This window comes from Anas platyrhynchos, chromosome 2 (genome assembly GCF_047663525.1).
Source record: "Anas platyrhynchos isolate ZD024472 breed Pekin duck chromosome 2, IASCAAS_PekinDuck_T2T, whole genome shotgun sequence".
NCBI classification, from domain to species: Eukaryota; Metazoa; Chordata; class Aves; order Anseriformes; family Anatidae; genus Anas; species Anas platyrhynchos.
In genome coordinates this window covers 118,530,232-118,546,271 of record NC_092588.1, presented here as the reverse complement: position 1 = coordinate 118,546,271, position 16,040 = coordinate 118,530,232, and the positions used below count along the sequence as shown (strand labels likewise).

General features: G+C 33.4%; 1 protein-coding gene across 3 annotated transcripts in view; it reads right to left on the bottom strand.

The window, feature by feature from the left end:
- NEK10 (NIMA related kinase 10) overlaps positions 1–16,040 on the bottom strand; it is a 106,015-nt gene that overhangs the window by 13,884 nt on the left and 76,091 nt on the right. For all 3 annotated transcript variants that reach the window (XM_072033455.1, XM_027451089.3, XM_072033456.1), the window contains exons 29-32: positions 11,279–11,327; positions 9,659–9,696; positions 4,111–4,211; positions 1,322–1,432 (exon numbers count right to left, since the gene is read on the bottom strand). In XM_072033455.1, the coding sequence (XP_071889556.1) occupies positions 1,322–1,432; positions 4,111–4,211; positions 9,659–9,696; positions 11,279–11,327 (299 nt within the window). The remainder of the gene's footprint in view (positions 1–1,321; positions 1,433–4,110; positions 4,212–9,658; positions 9,697–11,278; positions 11,328–16,040) is intronic.

The following is a 16,040-nucleotide window of genomic DNA, read 5'->3' as shown; positions in this document are numbered from 1 at the left end:
CTTTTTGCTGCTTTCTATTTCCTTTGAGGTATAAATACCCAGAATTGCAGTCAGCATTTCAAACATCTTCAATTTACTATCATTTACTTTTTAAATAGTGTTTTTCTTCCATTTTCTTCAGTCACAAATTCAATAGTTTTGAAGCTAACAATTTTACAGTTGAGAGCATTTACCCATTCATAAATAAATAGGTTCCATTATTTCTGGGAAATTGAAAATTAGATTAATTTTCTAACAAATATTTCCTTTTTCTTCTCATATTTTTGGGCACCCTTTCCTGGAAACACCCACTCAATACATTAATAGAAAACATTTCCTTAGATTTAATGTTATGACTGAAGTATGGGAATTGTTTAACATAAATCCCAGGTTGATTTACAGAATAGCAAATTTGCATGAAACTGATGGCTCTAAGAAGCATCGTTAACTATCTTTCAAATACACAACAATGTAAACATTATATAGCCACTCCACGGAGCTTAAGCACCTCAGATAACTAAATACAAAAGGAGCGAGCAGATTTAGTAATTGGGGTGAATAAATTCTGTAACAATGCCTTGGAAGATTCCACAATTCAGTGCAAATAGGTGACAAGCAAATTAGGTTAGAAAGGGGTATTATGTCTCACATCTGAAGTGAATGGTAAGCAATTATCCTTGTCACCAAATTTTATATACAGCAACATATCTAATAATTGCTTTGTCATCAATTAAAAAAATGAAATAGTTCCACAGTCTCCCACAGTACACAGAAGTCTATTTTCAGATGCTCTGCTGACTACAGTCTTCTCAGGGTATTTTGAAGGAACACTTAGAAATTCTGATTTCATAGAATCACGGAATGGTTTGGGTAGGAATTTTAGTCACTAGCTCTTTCCTGTTTGGAAAATGTCTAGCATGTCATTGGAAAACATACAGGCATGGTTCTTCAGCCATGCAATTTTTGCAAATCTGCAGTATTTTTAAACTGAGGATTCTAAACTGTTGCTGATACTACACCATTATGGGAGAATGTATTCAATATTCAAGATACTCTTGGCAGTTTATGTGCTTTCTGAAAGCTCATAGTTCAAGTAGAAAGACATTCCATAATATGAAAAATACTGGCAATCTAATAATAAATTATGAAGAGCTTATATAAATTAAGAGGTTATATTATTTTTATCAGCTTTTGCCACAAAAAAAAAAATGTTACATTTTCCTTCCTCTTTGCTTTCTGAGCTCTAATGAGATTAATTTTGTTTTTGCTGGCCCTCTTCATTTACAATACATGTTGTAACGATCAGAGACAAACTTGAAATACAGTAATTGATGTACTGCACCTTTTTCATTTCTGATTTCAGATTGCAAGGACTGCTGTGCTGACTGAAGAGGGACTTCTTGAATCTTTCAATGACTCTCCTTTTCAAGTTGCACTGCAAAGCTGGAGGAAGCTATGCAACACAGAGAAACAAACGTTTTCACCACTCAATTACAGCTCCCTAAAGATCGCCTAATCAGCAGTACCATTACTGAAAAAAGTAGCTACATTGCAAAAAGAAACATTAATGTTTCATAGCATGGTGACAGACAACAGTACAAAACCTGATTTAATGACATATTTTAGTAATCTTTCTTAGTTTACCCATTCTGTTAGGCTTGGCAGATCATACAAGTCCCTCTAACCTTGAAAAATCATTATATTAAGCCTAGTATGATTAATACTAGATTTGCCTCCCTGATTATAAAATCATTTTAAAATGATTTTATGAGTAAATGTAAAGCTTCAGCTGTTGGTAGCGGCAGTCATATTGACAGTCACATCTGTCACCTCTCTTTGATGACCACTCTTTGGTATGTACCACCCTTTGGAAACCATCTCCTACACTGTTTCTGTATAGTTTATTATATCCGCAGACAGTGTTTGTGAAAATTATTTTCTATTATTTAGTATACTCTTTACAATCACATCAATAATGTAAATTCACAAAGTGCCACTCCACTGAATTCTTGACTGAGGTTCTTGACTATGCAAGGAAGCTTTCACCATTAATGATTCATATTCAAAACACTATCACAGTATACTTTTTAAAGACTTTGTTCCCTTTGATACAAGCTACTGTTCTAAGATGGCTATCAATCTGGAACAGCTGTATTGGCCTCACAGGAGACACTCCTGATTTGCTCTGGCAAACTAAGGGCAAGGTTAAATTGTAAGCATTGAACGACTTCATTAGACATCTGGCTGCATACAGCTGTCTGTTACAGATAGATGCTACTGTGTTTTTGTGTAGATGAGACCTTATACGTATGCTTTAAGTCAGATGTTGAACATTCATTGGCCTATATATGAGGAAAAAATGATGCCTTAGGAAAGGCCTGCAAGACACTCCATAAACTACATGCCACTGCAATGAACTATGTGCAGTTAATGTACCATGGACATACTGGGATATTCTGAAGCAACAGTGATAAAGGACAAATCCACTGCATGAGAAACTCAGAGTTGCCTCAGGCACTACTGTTCAATTTTAAGTTCTGTTTTAATGAAATCAGATGTCAGATCAGTTTTTTAAAAAATGGCCATAAAGCTTTTTAAAAGCTTCCTCTTACATTATTTTCCAACAAATCAGTCCAACTCTTGTTCCCATGGAAACTGGATTGGGAAGGCTGCTTTGCCTGCCAAGACCTAACAGCAAAGAACTCTCCCTTGTAAAGTTCAGTTTCAAATTGTCAGCTGAAATATGTAATAGAGAATTGTAGGAAACAATTATATATTAATAATATATATATATACACACACATATATATACACATATATATATATACATACATATATATATTCTACCATAGATTTGCAAGAATATAACCAAGTACAAGAGAAGCATGTTGCACAGTGACCAAGTACAGATGTGGACTCTGGTTTCTCTGCCTTCTCATTCTGAGATCAACTGACACTGAAAGCATCAAAGTTGTTCAATGGCCAATTTCAAGCAAGTCTACATTGTTGTTAGCTCTCACTTATGAGAGCTAGCACTAAGTAGTAGGCCACTTGAGAAACCTTTCTTCACCATAGAGGGTAGGTTCACTAATAAGCATCTTGGACACACTTGTAATATAGCACAGAAAGACTAAACTTCCTCATTTCTGTTACCAAGCAAAGGGCTTAGTAATGCAGTAAATTATTCCAACTCCAGTTATTTTAAATAACCATTTTTTCTTTGTTCATGAGAATTGATTTCCTGTATTACCTATTTCAATATATTTGACAGTCTCAAAACAATAACAAAAATGCTTAAGACATGTAAAATGCTCCTAATTTTAGTTACATTATTATGTTTTAAACAAATTCATATAAATTTGGCTCTGCAATCTGAAATCCCCTGACGTGATATATGTGATTTCCTAAGCATAAACTGTTCTTTTTAGACAGCAAAATGATGTGTTTGTTTTGTTTGTTTGTTTTTTTAATGACAACAAATTTTGCAAATAACTGAATGGCAGTCATCTTTCTGGAGTACAAAAAGTCTACTATTGTATTTTTAGTTGAGAGTTCAGTGCATATTTATAACCACCTCCATTTTTGTTTTGGAATTCACCATGAAACATTCATAATTAATTTTAAAATAATTCTGAAGTTTGTAAAAAAACACTGTTTTGACTTTTCAAAATATTTGAATTACAATATTCAGGATAAGAACTGTTGCACTAGAAATCCTAAGAAGTTATTACTACATATTGATGATAGAAATTATTACTTAGAAAATATTAATATAGTGGAAAGAATTTTATGTACTCTTCACATCAGTATACAGTAGTCACCTAAAATATCCATATTGCTAACATGACAAAATGTTATAAAAATAAATTACAGTACAATCTATTTTTCTGAGGTGAACCAATGATTTATTTTTTTTATGACTCAATTATTGCCATCCTCCACACACTAATATTCGAGGTTAGTCTTTATTTAAATGATATATTTTTATAACATCCTGCCATCTGCAAAAATGTCAAGTTCTGTTGTTTTTAAAGAACAGCAACTAAATTAGCAGTACTTTGCAGTATCATCTTTTTGACAACAACAAATAACTAAAATGGATAGAATGTCAGAAGAAACGGTAATGCATACTTGAGTGATGAAGATAATTTTGTGGAGCTGAATAAGAATCTGCTGAACAGGGTCACTGATCTGACGCACCTTCCTTTGTGATACAGCAATTCCTGTCGATGCTGTAGATGACAACACTAAAATCAGGACAGCTCATTTTGTTGCCTTTATATATTAAACATGTGCACTGCTTAAAATCTGTAGATGGAAATATTCTGTTTTTATTATGCATGACTTGATTTTCCAGTAGTGTTGGGAACAACATAAAAAAGGGGAGGGAGCAGGCTAATTTAATAATTTTTAAGTTTATATAATAGAATTAATAATGGGCTTCCAAAGAAAAAAACCTCTCTCTGATTCACTTACACTAAGTTACTCGGAGATTAAATATTAATATACCTCACTGAACATAAACATTTTTCTACATTTATTCATAAAGACACACACAAAAAAACAGATTTTTCTTATTTTAACTGAAAAAAAATATTCCACATACTAAGTCACATTTTTATTTATTTACGTATGTTGATGTTGTAAAGTTAATTCACTTTTTACCCTAAAAATTCCAATAAGAATGTTTTATGTGGACAATTTGGAGAAAAAAAAAATGTAGTGGTGTGTGTTGCTTTATCACAACTACTACTCATTTTCAACATCTAGTAAGATTGTGTTTTGAGAGAAAAATAAAATAAATAAAAAAATGCAAGGAGCTATACATTTTCCAGGCCTGCTCTATTTTACATTGGAAAATTAGTGGTTTCTGTTCTTTGTTAGAAGTTCCTCCCTAACAGAGATCACCCTATCTAAAGGGAGTAATCTATTGATGAAGTCTGGGGAAGGGAACTATTATAAGCATTCTCCATGATCAAAATGTCATCATCATGAAACAAAAGTGGAATGTCTCATGGTTAGAATACAAGATCATCAATGCCAAGCAAAGATTAAAGCTTCCTCCCAGAAAAGAAAGAATGCAGACAATTGATCTGTTTTACAGACTACATACTGCTTTCACGTGTAAATTCCATAAAAGGAGTAGTGTTGACTTGTGAATAAAAAGGAAAATTGGGTTTTTAAAACTTGCAAGTGCAAAACTAGTTAGGTATTGATAGAAAAATGCATGGAGCTAAGCAAACAGCAAAATGGGGTTGAACAAATCAGAAAATATTAATACAGATTCAATTTTCATGTATGTAAACATTTAACTATGAGTTTGCACATTACATATACAACTAAAATTTTATGCTCTGACATGGGATATAAAGTTGGCCCATTTGAAGACAGAGGAAAATTCCTGCCAAATTTAGTATTTCAGTATTTTATCATGTTTGCAAGGTATTCTGTCTCTCAATATATCTGCAGACATTATAATTTCTCTAGGCATTAACATTACCAGTAGCTTTGTACACTAGACCTATCAGAAGATAAAATACTCATTGCCTAATTAATAAGAGATCAAGAAGGTGGAGAAACTTCTTTGAGAAAAGATTGCTAAAAAAAAGTTGTTTCTAATTTTTCCTCTGAAACAGATATTCCAAAAAAAAGTACTTTATTTTTTTCTCACATTTTATTTGAGCATTTCCTTTAGCTATTACCTATTCAAACAATAGGTATAAATACACTAATTCACAAACAGTGCACACATAGGCTTATATCTGATTGCTTAACTATTTTATTATGTATCCAAATGTGATCTTTTCTAACAAAAATAGCATCCATTTTGTAGTATAAACTCTAAAGTAAACAATACAGTTAGTTTTGAATTCAAAGGAAAAATATGACCTTAGAATTACATATACTGCGGTACTTCAAACACATGGTTTCCTCAAATCACTTGTATTGGATTATTGTAGATTTTATTTAGATAATTGTAAATTAATTATCATGACAAGGAGGAAAAAGGCTGAATTTTCTTTTCTCATTTCATGAAAATAGTAAGTTGGTAGAAACCTTTCTCTTCCACTAAAGCTAGACTACCATTCTCTGTCAAGCAAATCTGTGTACATAATGCATAGTTTTCATTCACAAAAGCACTGCGAAATAAGTCATGCATGAAAAGTTACAATTTTCTTTCAACAAAACAAATTTCATGGCACAGTTATTTTAACCTTTTAATTTACTGCTCTTTGTTAAGATCAGATAAAAATATATATATCAATAATGTGAAAATATTTAGTTATTGGGAGCAAAAATTGAAAACAAAAGTTGGAAGTGAAAGTTTATTTGGGACTGGTCACAAACAACCATTTAAATTCAATATGAACTTTGTTATCCAGAATTTGGTACAGATACTCTCATCTGTTGTAGATACACTCTTTTTCTTGAATAGCTTCTGGCAATTAAAAGACTGTGTGCTCTTTTTCTGAAGCAAAACTACCCTATTTTACTACAAAGTAATGTCTAATATCCACGTGATGTGTTTCCTGACATATACAATGAAATATTTGATAAATACTAGCCATAGGTATCTTGCTAAAAATCAAAACCAAATTCACTTGACCACTTGAAAAAGTTAGCATTATTTAACATTTACAAAGCACACTCAATTAACTCAGTGTTGATTTGTGGAAGTTACACCTAGAAGGTACACTATATTTTGTTAGTTAAAGAGCATTGTGAATTTTTAATTAGTGAACAAAAAAGGTGTAAGAAATGATGCATGCGGTATGGAAGAATATTAATTCCATTGATATGAACCAGCAGAAGAATACTGCTGATCAAGCTTTAGATCATTTAACAGAATTAGGACATACAAATAGATACAATCTGTAATTCAAAATGAACGATTTACAAAATATCCGATTTTAAATATAAATATATATTTATATATATATAAATGAAAATATAAATATTTATATATATATATTTAAATATATATATATATATTTAATATAATTTTTAAAAAATGAACACCTTGGTTGTTATTTATTTAGTGCTCCCCTCTATCATGCTACGCATGCTGAGAAAAAATATGGGGCCAAAACCAAATCAGGTTCTTTAATTTTTATTTTTTATTTATATATATTTATGTATCACTTTTAAATCCAGTTATCAATAAAACATGTTGCAGAGGCTAGTTTAAATACAAAATTCAAAAATTTCTCATGCAGAAATACCCTGAAGTTCACAGTCTTATGTACATATTTATATCTACCTTAACTTTTTTTTTTTTTTTTTTTTTTTTAAGTGATCTAGTAACAAGAATGAAAATTCCACTGAAAGGGTGATGAATTACAAATACTAATAATTCAGCCCACAACTGATTTGTTATTATTTTTTCCTGTTGAACTTTTTTGCTGACTTCTTTAACAAGAGATAAAAGAGAGACATTCACAGACTGAAGTGTCTAGGAACTAACCAGATCTGAGCTGCAACCTAGCAGAAACTAAAGAATTATAGAAAATATCATTCTCTATGACAGAAACACATTTCTGGTAGGATCAGGAAGATAATGACATCATTGCTATTGTCAGATTTTTTGTGGCAATGCCTTTTGGCGGATAGGTTGAGAGAGGGATTCAGTTTAACATTTTTTTCCAAAGACTCCTCTTAATAATCAATGAAAAAAAGAGAGCTTTTCCCTTGAGCTACTTAAGGAAGAATTTACCTTGGTCTTTCCGCTCAAGGTGACAGTGGAAGCCATGCTATAATGATCTAAAACATGATGTACCATGAGAAGAACAATTTCTATATAGCTCTGTTCATCTCATTGTCACCTCTCCACTAACCATTTCAACACTGATAGATCAAATCCTAAAACAAATAGCATGGTCATGCCATTACAACCTAGGAATCTTCAGTTTTTGTTAGGACAATGATTAAAACATTATTTCCTCAACATACTACATTTTGACTGGTCCCTGTCCTGTGGTATTTGACTTCTTTGTTGTTAATGACTTTTATTAAAAAATAAATGTGAATAAATCAGTCTCCTTTCTTTTGCATCTCTTAGATGGTGTTTATTTTATTTTATTTTATTTTATTTTATTTTATTTTATTTTATTTTATTTTATTTTATTTTATTTTATTTTATTTTATTTTATTTTATTTTATTTTATTCCGGAAGAAAAATATGTTTAGAATGATAAACATAAAAGACTGAGCAGGACCTAACACTGATTTCTCTGTTATTCAGGGTATAGTGCTTTGTTTCTTTTCTAGTACGCCAACAACAGTACGACTTACAAGTCTAGGTGGACCAGTTTCAATACTTAAAATACATATAATGTCTTTGTATTTCAAGGACAGCTAGAAACCCCAGTTCAGCTAGGAACTTCAGGAGTTCCCAGAAAATCCATTTACTCCAGATAACTCTACTGTTGTTGTTTTGTTGTTGTTTTCAAATAAATAGTAATAACATTATTTGAGCAATGAAAGGATGTGTGCGAATATGTCAGTGAGGACATGATCAAAACTTTTAGGAGCATAACAACAGCAAACCTTCAAGTACCTTGGAGGATCCCAATAAATCAATAATTTTTCTTCAAACCATTTAACATAACAGTAGATTTTATTTTAAATATGTCTACTTCCTGAAGAAAAGGCACCATCAAGTGCCCTTTTCTTCTTGGGTTACACCTTACACAAATTACATTGTTTTTCTCGAAAATAAAACATTACTGACAAAAGATATCAAAATTGCTTAAATGACCCACAGGACCAAAATTATTTGCAAAGACTAATGTGTTTGTCTGCAGATCACTATAGTTCTGATTCATTATGGCTGGATAGTTCGTTTAAAGTGTGTGTTGCTATTATAATGGCACTCATTAGTAAACAACCCTGAAAATTTCTGAAAATCTGAGGGGAAAAATGTATTTGTACTGCATAATTAAAATTTTTAATGCAACTTTTATATCAAAAAGCTGTGAAATAAGTTAGTATACACACACAGTCGTGTTTTTATGATGATCAATATTCCAACTGCTCAAAATATTTTTCTTTCAACTATTATTTAATTCAGACAACGTTAAGTATTCTAAAGTCACAGCTTAGCAGCTTATAATATCTGAACCTTCTCAGTAGGAGAGAAAAGTATCACCAATGCAAAACTTGTTTAATGATGTATAAATACTCCACAATTTACAAAACCTCTAAGAAGTATTCCTTTTACAGAAGCAATTCCCATTGCATCCAGTAGAAGCAGAGCTAAGAGAACGAACATTAGAGCTAAGACAATGAACATTAAAATGAGGTCATACTGATTTACTATTGGAATTTATATTTTTTAAACATTCCATGATCCATCAGACAACATATTTGTATCTGGAATACAATTCTCTGCTTTTCTATAATTTTAAAATACACTTATTAGATAATACCATGATTTTTCATATTGCAAAGAACTGCAACCGGAAGGCTATGAAACTGCCACCTTGCCACTGGTGAATTATCTTAATGTGGGCCTTGCACATGAGTAGAGGCACTAACAAGATCAGATTAAAAGGCGGCAAAGAGGAGGAAATAAAAGAGGAGACATTGTATATGTAACAGCAAAATACGGTTTAAAAACTTGGAAACTATTAAGTTCAATTTCAGCTAAACTTTGATTCTATCACAGGCACAAAGTTACCTGGTCGCAGTCTTGATCCCAGGCCTTCAATATAATCTCTATTATTAAAGCAAAACAAAATAAAATGAATCAAAACAAAACAGAGTAGTTTTAGTTACATTTGGCATCAGATGTTGTAGATAAAATATTATAATTCCCTGACTTGTTCTCACATTTCCTCTAAACAAAGCCTGTCCAGATTCACTAGTTTATAACTGTGTGTTTATAAGTCTGGTTTACTCTACATGTCCAAAGTGGTAAACATTAAAATTAATAATAATAATAATAAAAGAATAATATTAGATCATTAGCAGAACAGTATCTCAATGCCAGAAATATAATCCCATATGTTTTCAGTGCTAGCTATACTTAATACACTGTCCCAGCCTGAAGATTTCATTAGCTGATAATAAGCAACAACAAATGGATACAGACAAATGGAGAACTGAAAGAACAGATATGATATCCTGATGGCCAGTAGCCTCAACAACCCTCCCTGGCAATAATTTTTACTTACTTTTTAAGCAGTGAGGAAAATGAAAGTTTAAATGAGAAGTTATGAAGGATAAGAAGATAGTTTTGCTAGTGTTTGTGTGAGGGGCAGAGATGGAATAAAAACAAAGGTGCTTGTTTCAGCACACAACCATTAGGAGTCTGCCATTACTGACTTCAGCAGGGGCTAAAGCTGGAAAGCTAGTGAGCAGTGACAGACAGGATGGTGATATGCTAAGAACAACTAAGAACAAGGAAATTGAGGGACTGTGATTTCGAGATGTCACTAAAACAGCTTAGTAAGAGCTGTTTCAGTAATATTCTTTACATAAAAGCTGAATCAAACAGGGACTAAGGAAATGGGAGAGGAATCAATGCCAGTATTATAAATGCTCACCTAATTAAGTTAAAGGTAAGGGGGAAAAATCAGAAGGCAGATGAAGACAAGTCATTTTTGTTTGTTTTTTTTTTTTTTTTTTTTTTCACATGTGAAAGGAAAGCAGGAATTAAACTATAAAGAACAATCTATGAATAGAAGCAGTGTCAAAGACATTAGAAAAAATAATGATTGGTCAAGAATGCATTTGAGGCATTTCTTAATTAATTACAGAAAAAAAAAAAAAAAAGAAAATGAAAGACCTTTAGAAGGAGAATAGCGGAAAACATGCTATAGTTTTTGGTTTATTTCATTTATGTTTTAGAAGTAATGAGCAGGACTCCAGAATTTCAGAAATAGATATCTAAGGTTATACAGAATGTCTAGAAGAGTTCAAAGGGTCATGATATTACTCTACACTATCAAACATGCAAGCACATTTTTCTGTGGAAAAATAGCTGCTTAAAAATGCACAACCAGAATTTGTCTAACCAACTTACGTCAGTTTAGCTGATACAGCAAGGTTCACTTCTAAACCTTTATCAGTTTACTGCTAGTCCTTAAATTATTCACGTAAAGTTTCTGTGTGCAAACATCCTCAAATAATATCTTCAGACAGATTGATTGTCATTGGCTGAGACAAAATGAAGTTGTAATGGTGAGTAAGGAAATGTTTCATGGAGGTAAATAGTGCAGGTGTTCTGTTGTGAAATGACCGGATCATAACACTGGTCAGTTATATAATCTATATTAAAATCATAAATTATACCTACCTAATCTGAGGTTGTCTTTCAGAAGCACTGAGACTTTGTTTAATTATACCTGAAACAAATGCATAAACATTATCTCTGCATTAAATATATATATACACACACACATAATAATACTTTCTATTTCCCAGATATGGTGTCAAAATAGCTTTTATATAGAAATGGTAAATAACTCTAAATCCACATTTGGATATGGAGTTGCTGTTTGATGTGTCAAAAATACACTTGCAATTTAGTCTCAGTCCTGTGCAGCATTTTATTAAATAGCTTCAGAGTTTCACAGAAACATGTAACACATGCTGACTGCATACCCACAGATGTTATCTGGATTAGCAATAAGTAACTACCTCAGTTACTGCTACCACTGTAGCCACAACAATGTCTCTAGTCTGGATAAGAAGCTAGAACATTTACACAGTTTCTCAGAGGACCTTTGACAGGTTGTCTGAACCCTGTTCTACCAAAGTTTTATTGGCACCATTCTATTAGCCAACTTTGCAAACTATTACATATCTAATACCTTACCTCTTTAATAATCCTACTGATTTTAAGACCCTGAAGAAAGGTATATGACCAGTAATTGGTCAAACATCCAATTGACAATAAAAACTGAAACCAAACTTTTATCATGTATTGCCTAGTGCCAAAAAAATATGAATAGCAAGGAGTAATATTTGATGCTATTTATTTTTTATTGCACTTGGAAAGCATTGTCTTAATACAAACATTTTTCTTAAGCAGACATCTTAAGCACTGGTCTTAAAACATTCCTACAAAGCCATTCCTTTCATGCTAATTTCGACATGAGACCACTCTTTCCTATGCATGCTTTTTGAAAGGGAAGGAATAAACACATGCTTAAATTAAAAGATATTTCATCTAACCGTAGGTCTAACTAGTAAAATAAGGAAATTCATTTTTCCCACACAACCATTGATTTTTGATACAAAACCCCATAGCCTTGCATACATGAGATTATTTTCCACACTAGTAACATCACATTTTCATAAAACAAGAACAGAAGCATCTAGTCACTCAATAGCTAATAAAATAAAGATTACATAGTCTTACACTAGTTTTCCTGCTGTTGGTATATTGTAGTTATATTAGTCCTACTGTAGTTATATTAGTTCTAGAGCAACAGCAGAGGACTTTCAGAGAGCAAACGCATTTCTGAGAATTTTAATTTTTTTCCTTGTTTTCAAACATACTTTCAATTGTGCTCTGAAATACAGTGCCTCTATCTTTCCTACTTTTCTCAGACCATGAATTAAATTCATGACATAACATAACATGAATAATAAATAAATAAATAAATAAACTTGGAGGAGGCTGGGGAGGCTGGCATCTGTCCACACAATTCAGTTTAAACTCCCCCCATATTATGTATCTTTTATTTTGGCCAAACCTGTCTGCTTAAAAGGAAGACACACAGATAGACAGAAATAAATAAATAAAAAGAAATAGTATTTTATTTCTTGCTAATGTTCTGCTTAGCAAAACAGACTTTGAAACTCTGTAGTAATTAGTCCAAAAGTAAGTTTTGTAAGAGCAGTTGATGCAAACAAACCAGTCCCTTATAGATGCAAAGATATTTCAATTGACTTTTAAAAATAGATAGGAAAATGCAGGGTCCACTGCCTAGAAAGCAAGCAAGGCCTTTTGAAAAGTTATGATTGGACCTATTCATGGAATAGATATTTTAGCTGTGTATGCTGCAGACACAATAATAGATAGACAAAAGTAGAAGCTCTGACCAAACCTGAACCATGTCGCTTGGGATAAGGATTTTTAGTTACAGTATCAGGCACTCTGCTATAAACCAAGAATATAATAAATTTATGTAATATTTATGGGAGAAAATCTGTAACAGAAGACACCTGGCTAGAAAACTAAGACTGAACACAGCTGTTTCCTGGAATTTTAAAAACAGCTTCCCTTTACAAGAATTTATGTACTAAATTGGATCTGAAATACTACAACCTTTGGCTGTTTCAAAGAAATGGTCTCTCTATCAGTAAAGAACTCATATCCAACAGTTCTTGATCAGTTAGATGACTCACCACATTTGACTTGCAAATCTGACAGCTTATGAGTATATTTGCAAATGCATGGTATTTCACACCAAAGAGTCTGTCTCACCACTCATTGTACATGGCAGAGATATAATATTTACTGATTCATATGCTAAAATTAGGAAAATACTTATTATTGTTAAAGTGAAAAGAAATATAAATAAAAAAATAAAAATAAAAAAAAGAAATCATTGCAGAACATCACTAAACAACAACCAACACCCCTCAGCCACATTTTTATAGCTTGTTATTATGTTTGAAACCCACTGAGCAACTCAACGGGGAGAGTCTATATTAGATACTATGAAAATGCTTCAGAATAATTTCTTCAACAAGGAGACTCAGACATCTAAAAACCATTATAACGCATATTCATGTGTGTATACCTGCACCCATCAAACTAATGACTCTAGTAATAGTCTTGTGTGTAAGAGTTATTTTAAGCACTCTAAGCCAAACGGGGAGTAAGAAACTACTACACAGATATTTAGGAAAGTTAACTAGCAGAAGTCATGAAGCACACAGTAGATCCTGATGTTCAGCCCAGGGTTTTAGCTGGATATTTTCTTTTACCATTGTTACCCCTCTACTATGAATGGGAAGAGCAAGGGAATGTATGTTGTGTTTAAATGTCTGGCAAGAGGGAATTACTTAAGTTCAAGATGATCTCATGGAAAATGAAAGATAAATGCTCTATGTCTTTCCTGTTTTGTGTCCACCTTTGTTGGAATGTGAAAGACGTACAAAATCCAAAGATTTTGATTAGCATAAGGCTCCTTATTCTGAATAGCTCTATGAAGATTCCTTGAGGATTTTTTAGAATAAATCAAATGAGATATCAAGAATTTTTCTCACTGCTACTATAGCCTTTAATAGCTGATGTAATTAAAGTAACTTCTAAGAGTTTATCATAGCATTCATTGGCATCAGTGCAAATCATAGAGATACATTCTAATATACATTTTAGTGTTTAGTGTTTTTCTGTTGCAGGCATCTAACCATGTAATTTCAAGAAAAAAGCTTAGAACGTGATATGAGTTCAGAAAAACCTAGAAGGATAGAAAGTTTTGCTTTAGCTTTCACTTCACTGGTATCTATAAATAAATAAGTAAAACTCTGAAAACTCAAGTTTAGTCAAGGTGACACCAAAACTGAATCAAGATTTCACATTTACAGACAACTTCAGTCTATCTCCTTGAATGAAATGGAAGTAAAGAAAGTGCTTTTTGTTTGGTTGGTTGGTTTTGTTTGTTTGTTTTTGTTTTTGTTTTTTGAATGACAGCTTAATAATCTTGTCAGGATGAATTACACATCAAATTACCTTTATTTATATGATATACTCTTAGTAAACTGCCCTTTAAATCACTGTACTCTGGAATGGATATCTTTACCAACATTAATCTGCTTTGCAGATCAAACTGCATAAGTTTACAAGAAGTGACTACATGTAAACAAACAGAAGTTGCTATAAACATATTTTAAGCTTATCTCAAGCACCATACAGGAAAAACAGGACTTGGCAGATTTTAATGTAGTTGATGTCTAAAAAATCACATACATTAGATTAAGATCTCAAGAGAAATCTGAACCCTGGACAAAGGTAAACTGGGAAAAACAAGCCTACAAAACACTCAGATCTCTGAAACTCTCCACAGACAGCTCATTGTGCAAATTCTGTGTTTCTTAATGCAATAATCACTTTCAACTAAATTCTTGAAGCTTTCTCTATACAACCTAAAGAACCGTGTACAGCAGATGTAAGAGTATCTTAGGCTGAGTCTTAGGCGTAATGTCTTGAAGAAGCAGTGTCTTCTAAAATCATCAAATCTGCCACCAACTACAACCACTCTGAATAATAATAAAGATCTCTGTGATCACAGAACTTGCAAGACACGAGGTAGCTTCCTGCGAACTTTGCCGAAAACCCAAATTGTGAATGAAACTACTAGCTCCAGACAGAAGGTGCCATTACTGAATGGGTATTTCCTAGTATGTTTACTGTTGCTCTCAAAAACAGATAAATCTGGAGCTAAGTGATAACCCTGACTCAGAGTCCCATTATTTGCTACGTACAACATGCTGTAGTAGGTTTATGTGGCAAGGTTTTGGTAGCAGGAGTCCATAAGGGCAGCTTCTTTGAGAAGAATCTAGGAGCTGCCCCATGTTAGATAAGGGCCCTGCTGCTGGCCAGAGCCAAGCCAATAAGTGATGTTGTTTGTGCCCCTCTGTGAGTGCATATTTAAGAAAGGGAAAACATAAAACAGTGAGAAGCAGCCCTGCAGACCCCCAGGTCAGTGCAGCAGGAGGGCAGGAGGTGCTCGCAGCAGCAGTTCCGCTGTGGACTGTGGAGAGGCCCCTGGTGGAGCAGGCTGTCCCCCTGCAGCCCATGGGTCCCACATGGAGCAGATCTCCATGCTACAGCCTGTGGAGGAGCCCCCAGCGGAGCAGGTGGATGTGGCCTGGAGGAGGCTGCAGCCCGTGGAGAGGAGCCCACGCAGGAGCAGGGGTCTGAGGAGAGCTACAGCCTGTGGGGGACCCGTGCTGGAGCAGTTTGCTCCTGGGGGATGGATGGACCACGTGGTACGGAGCCGTGTGGGAGCAGTTCTTGAAGAGCTGCTGCCTGTGGGCAGCCCCCGAAGGATGGCATCCTGTGGGAGGGACCCCACATGGAGCAGGGAAAGAGAGTGACC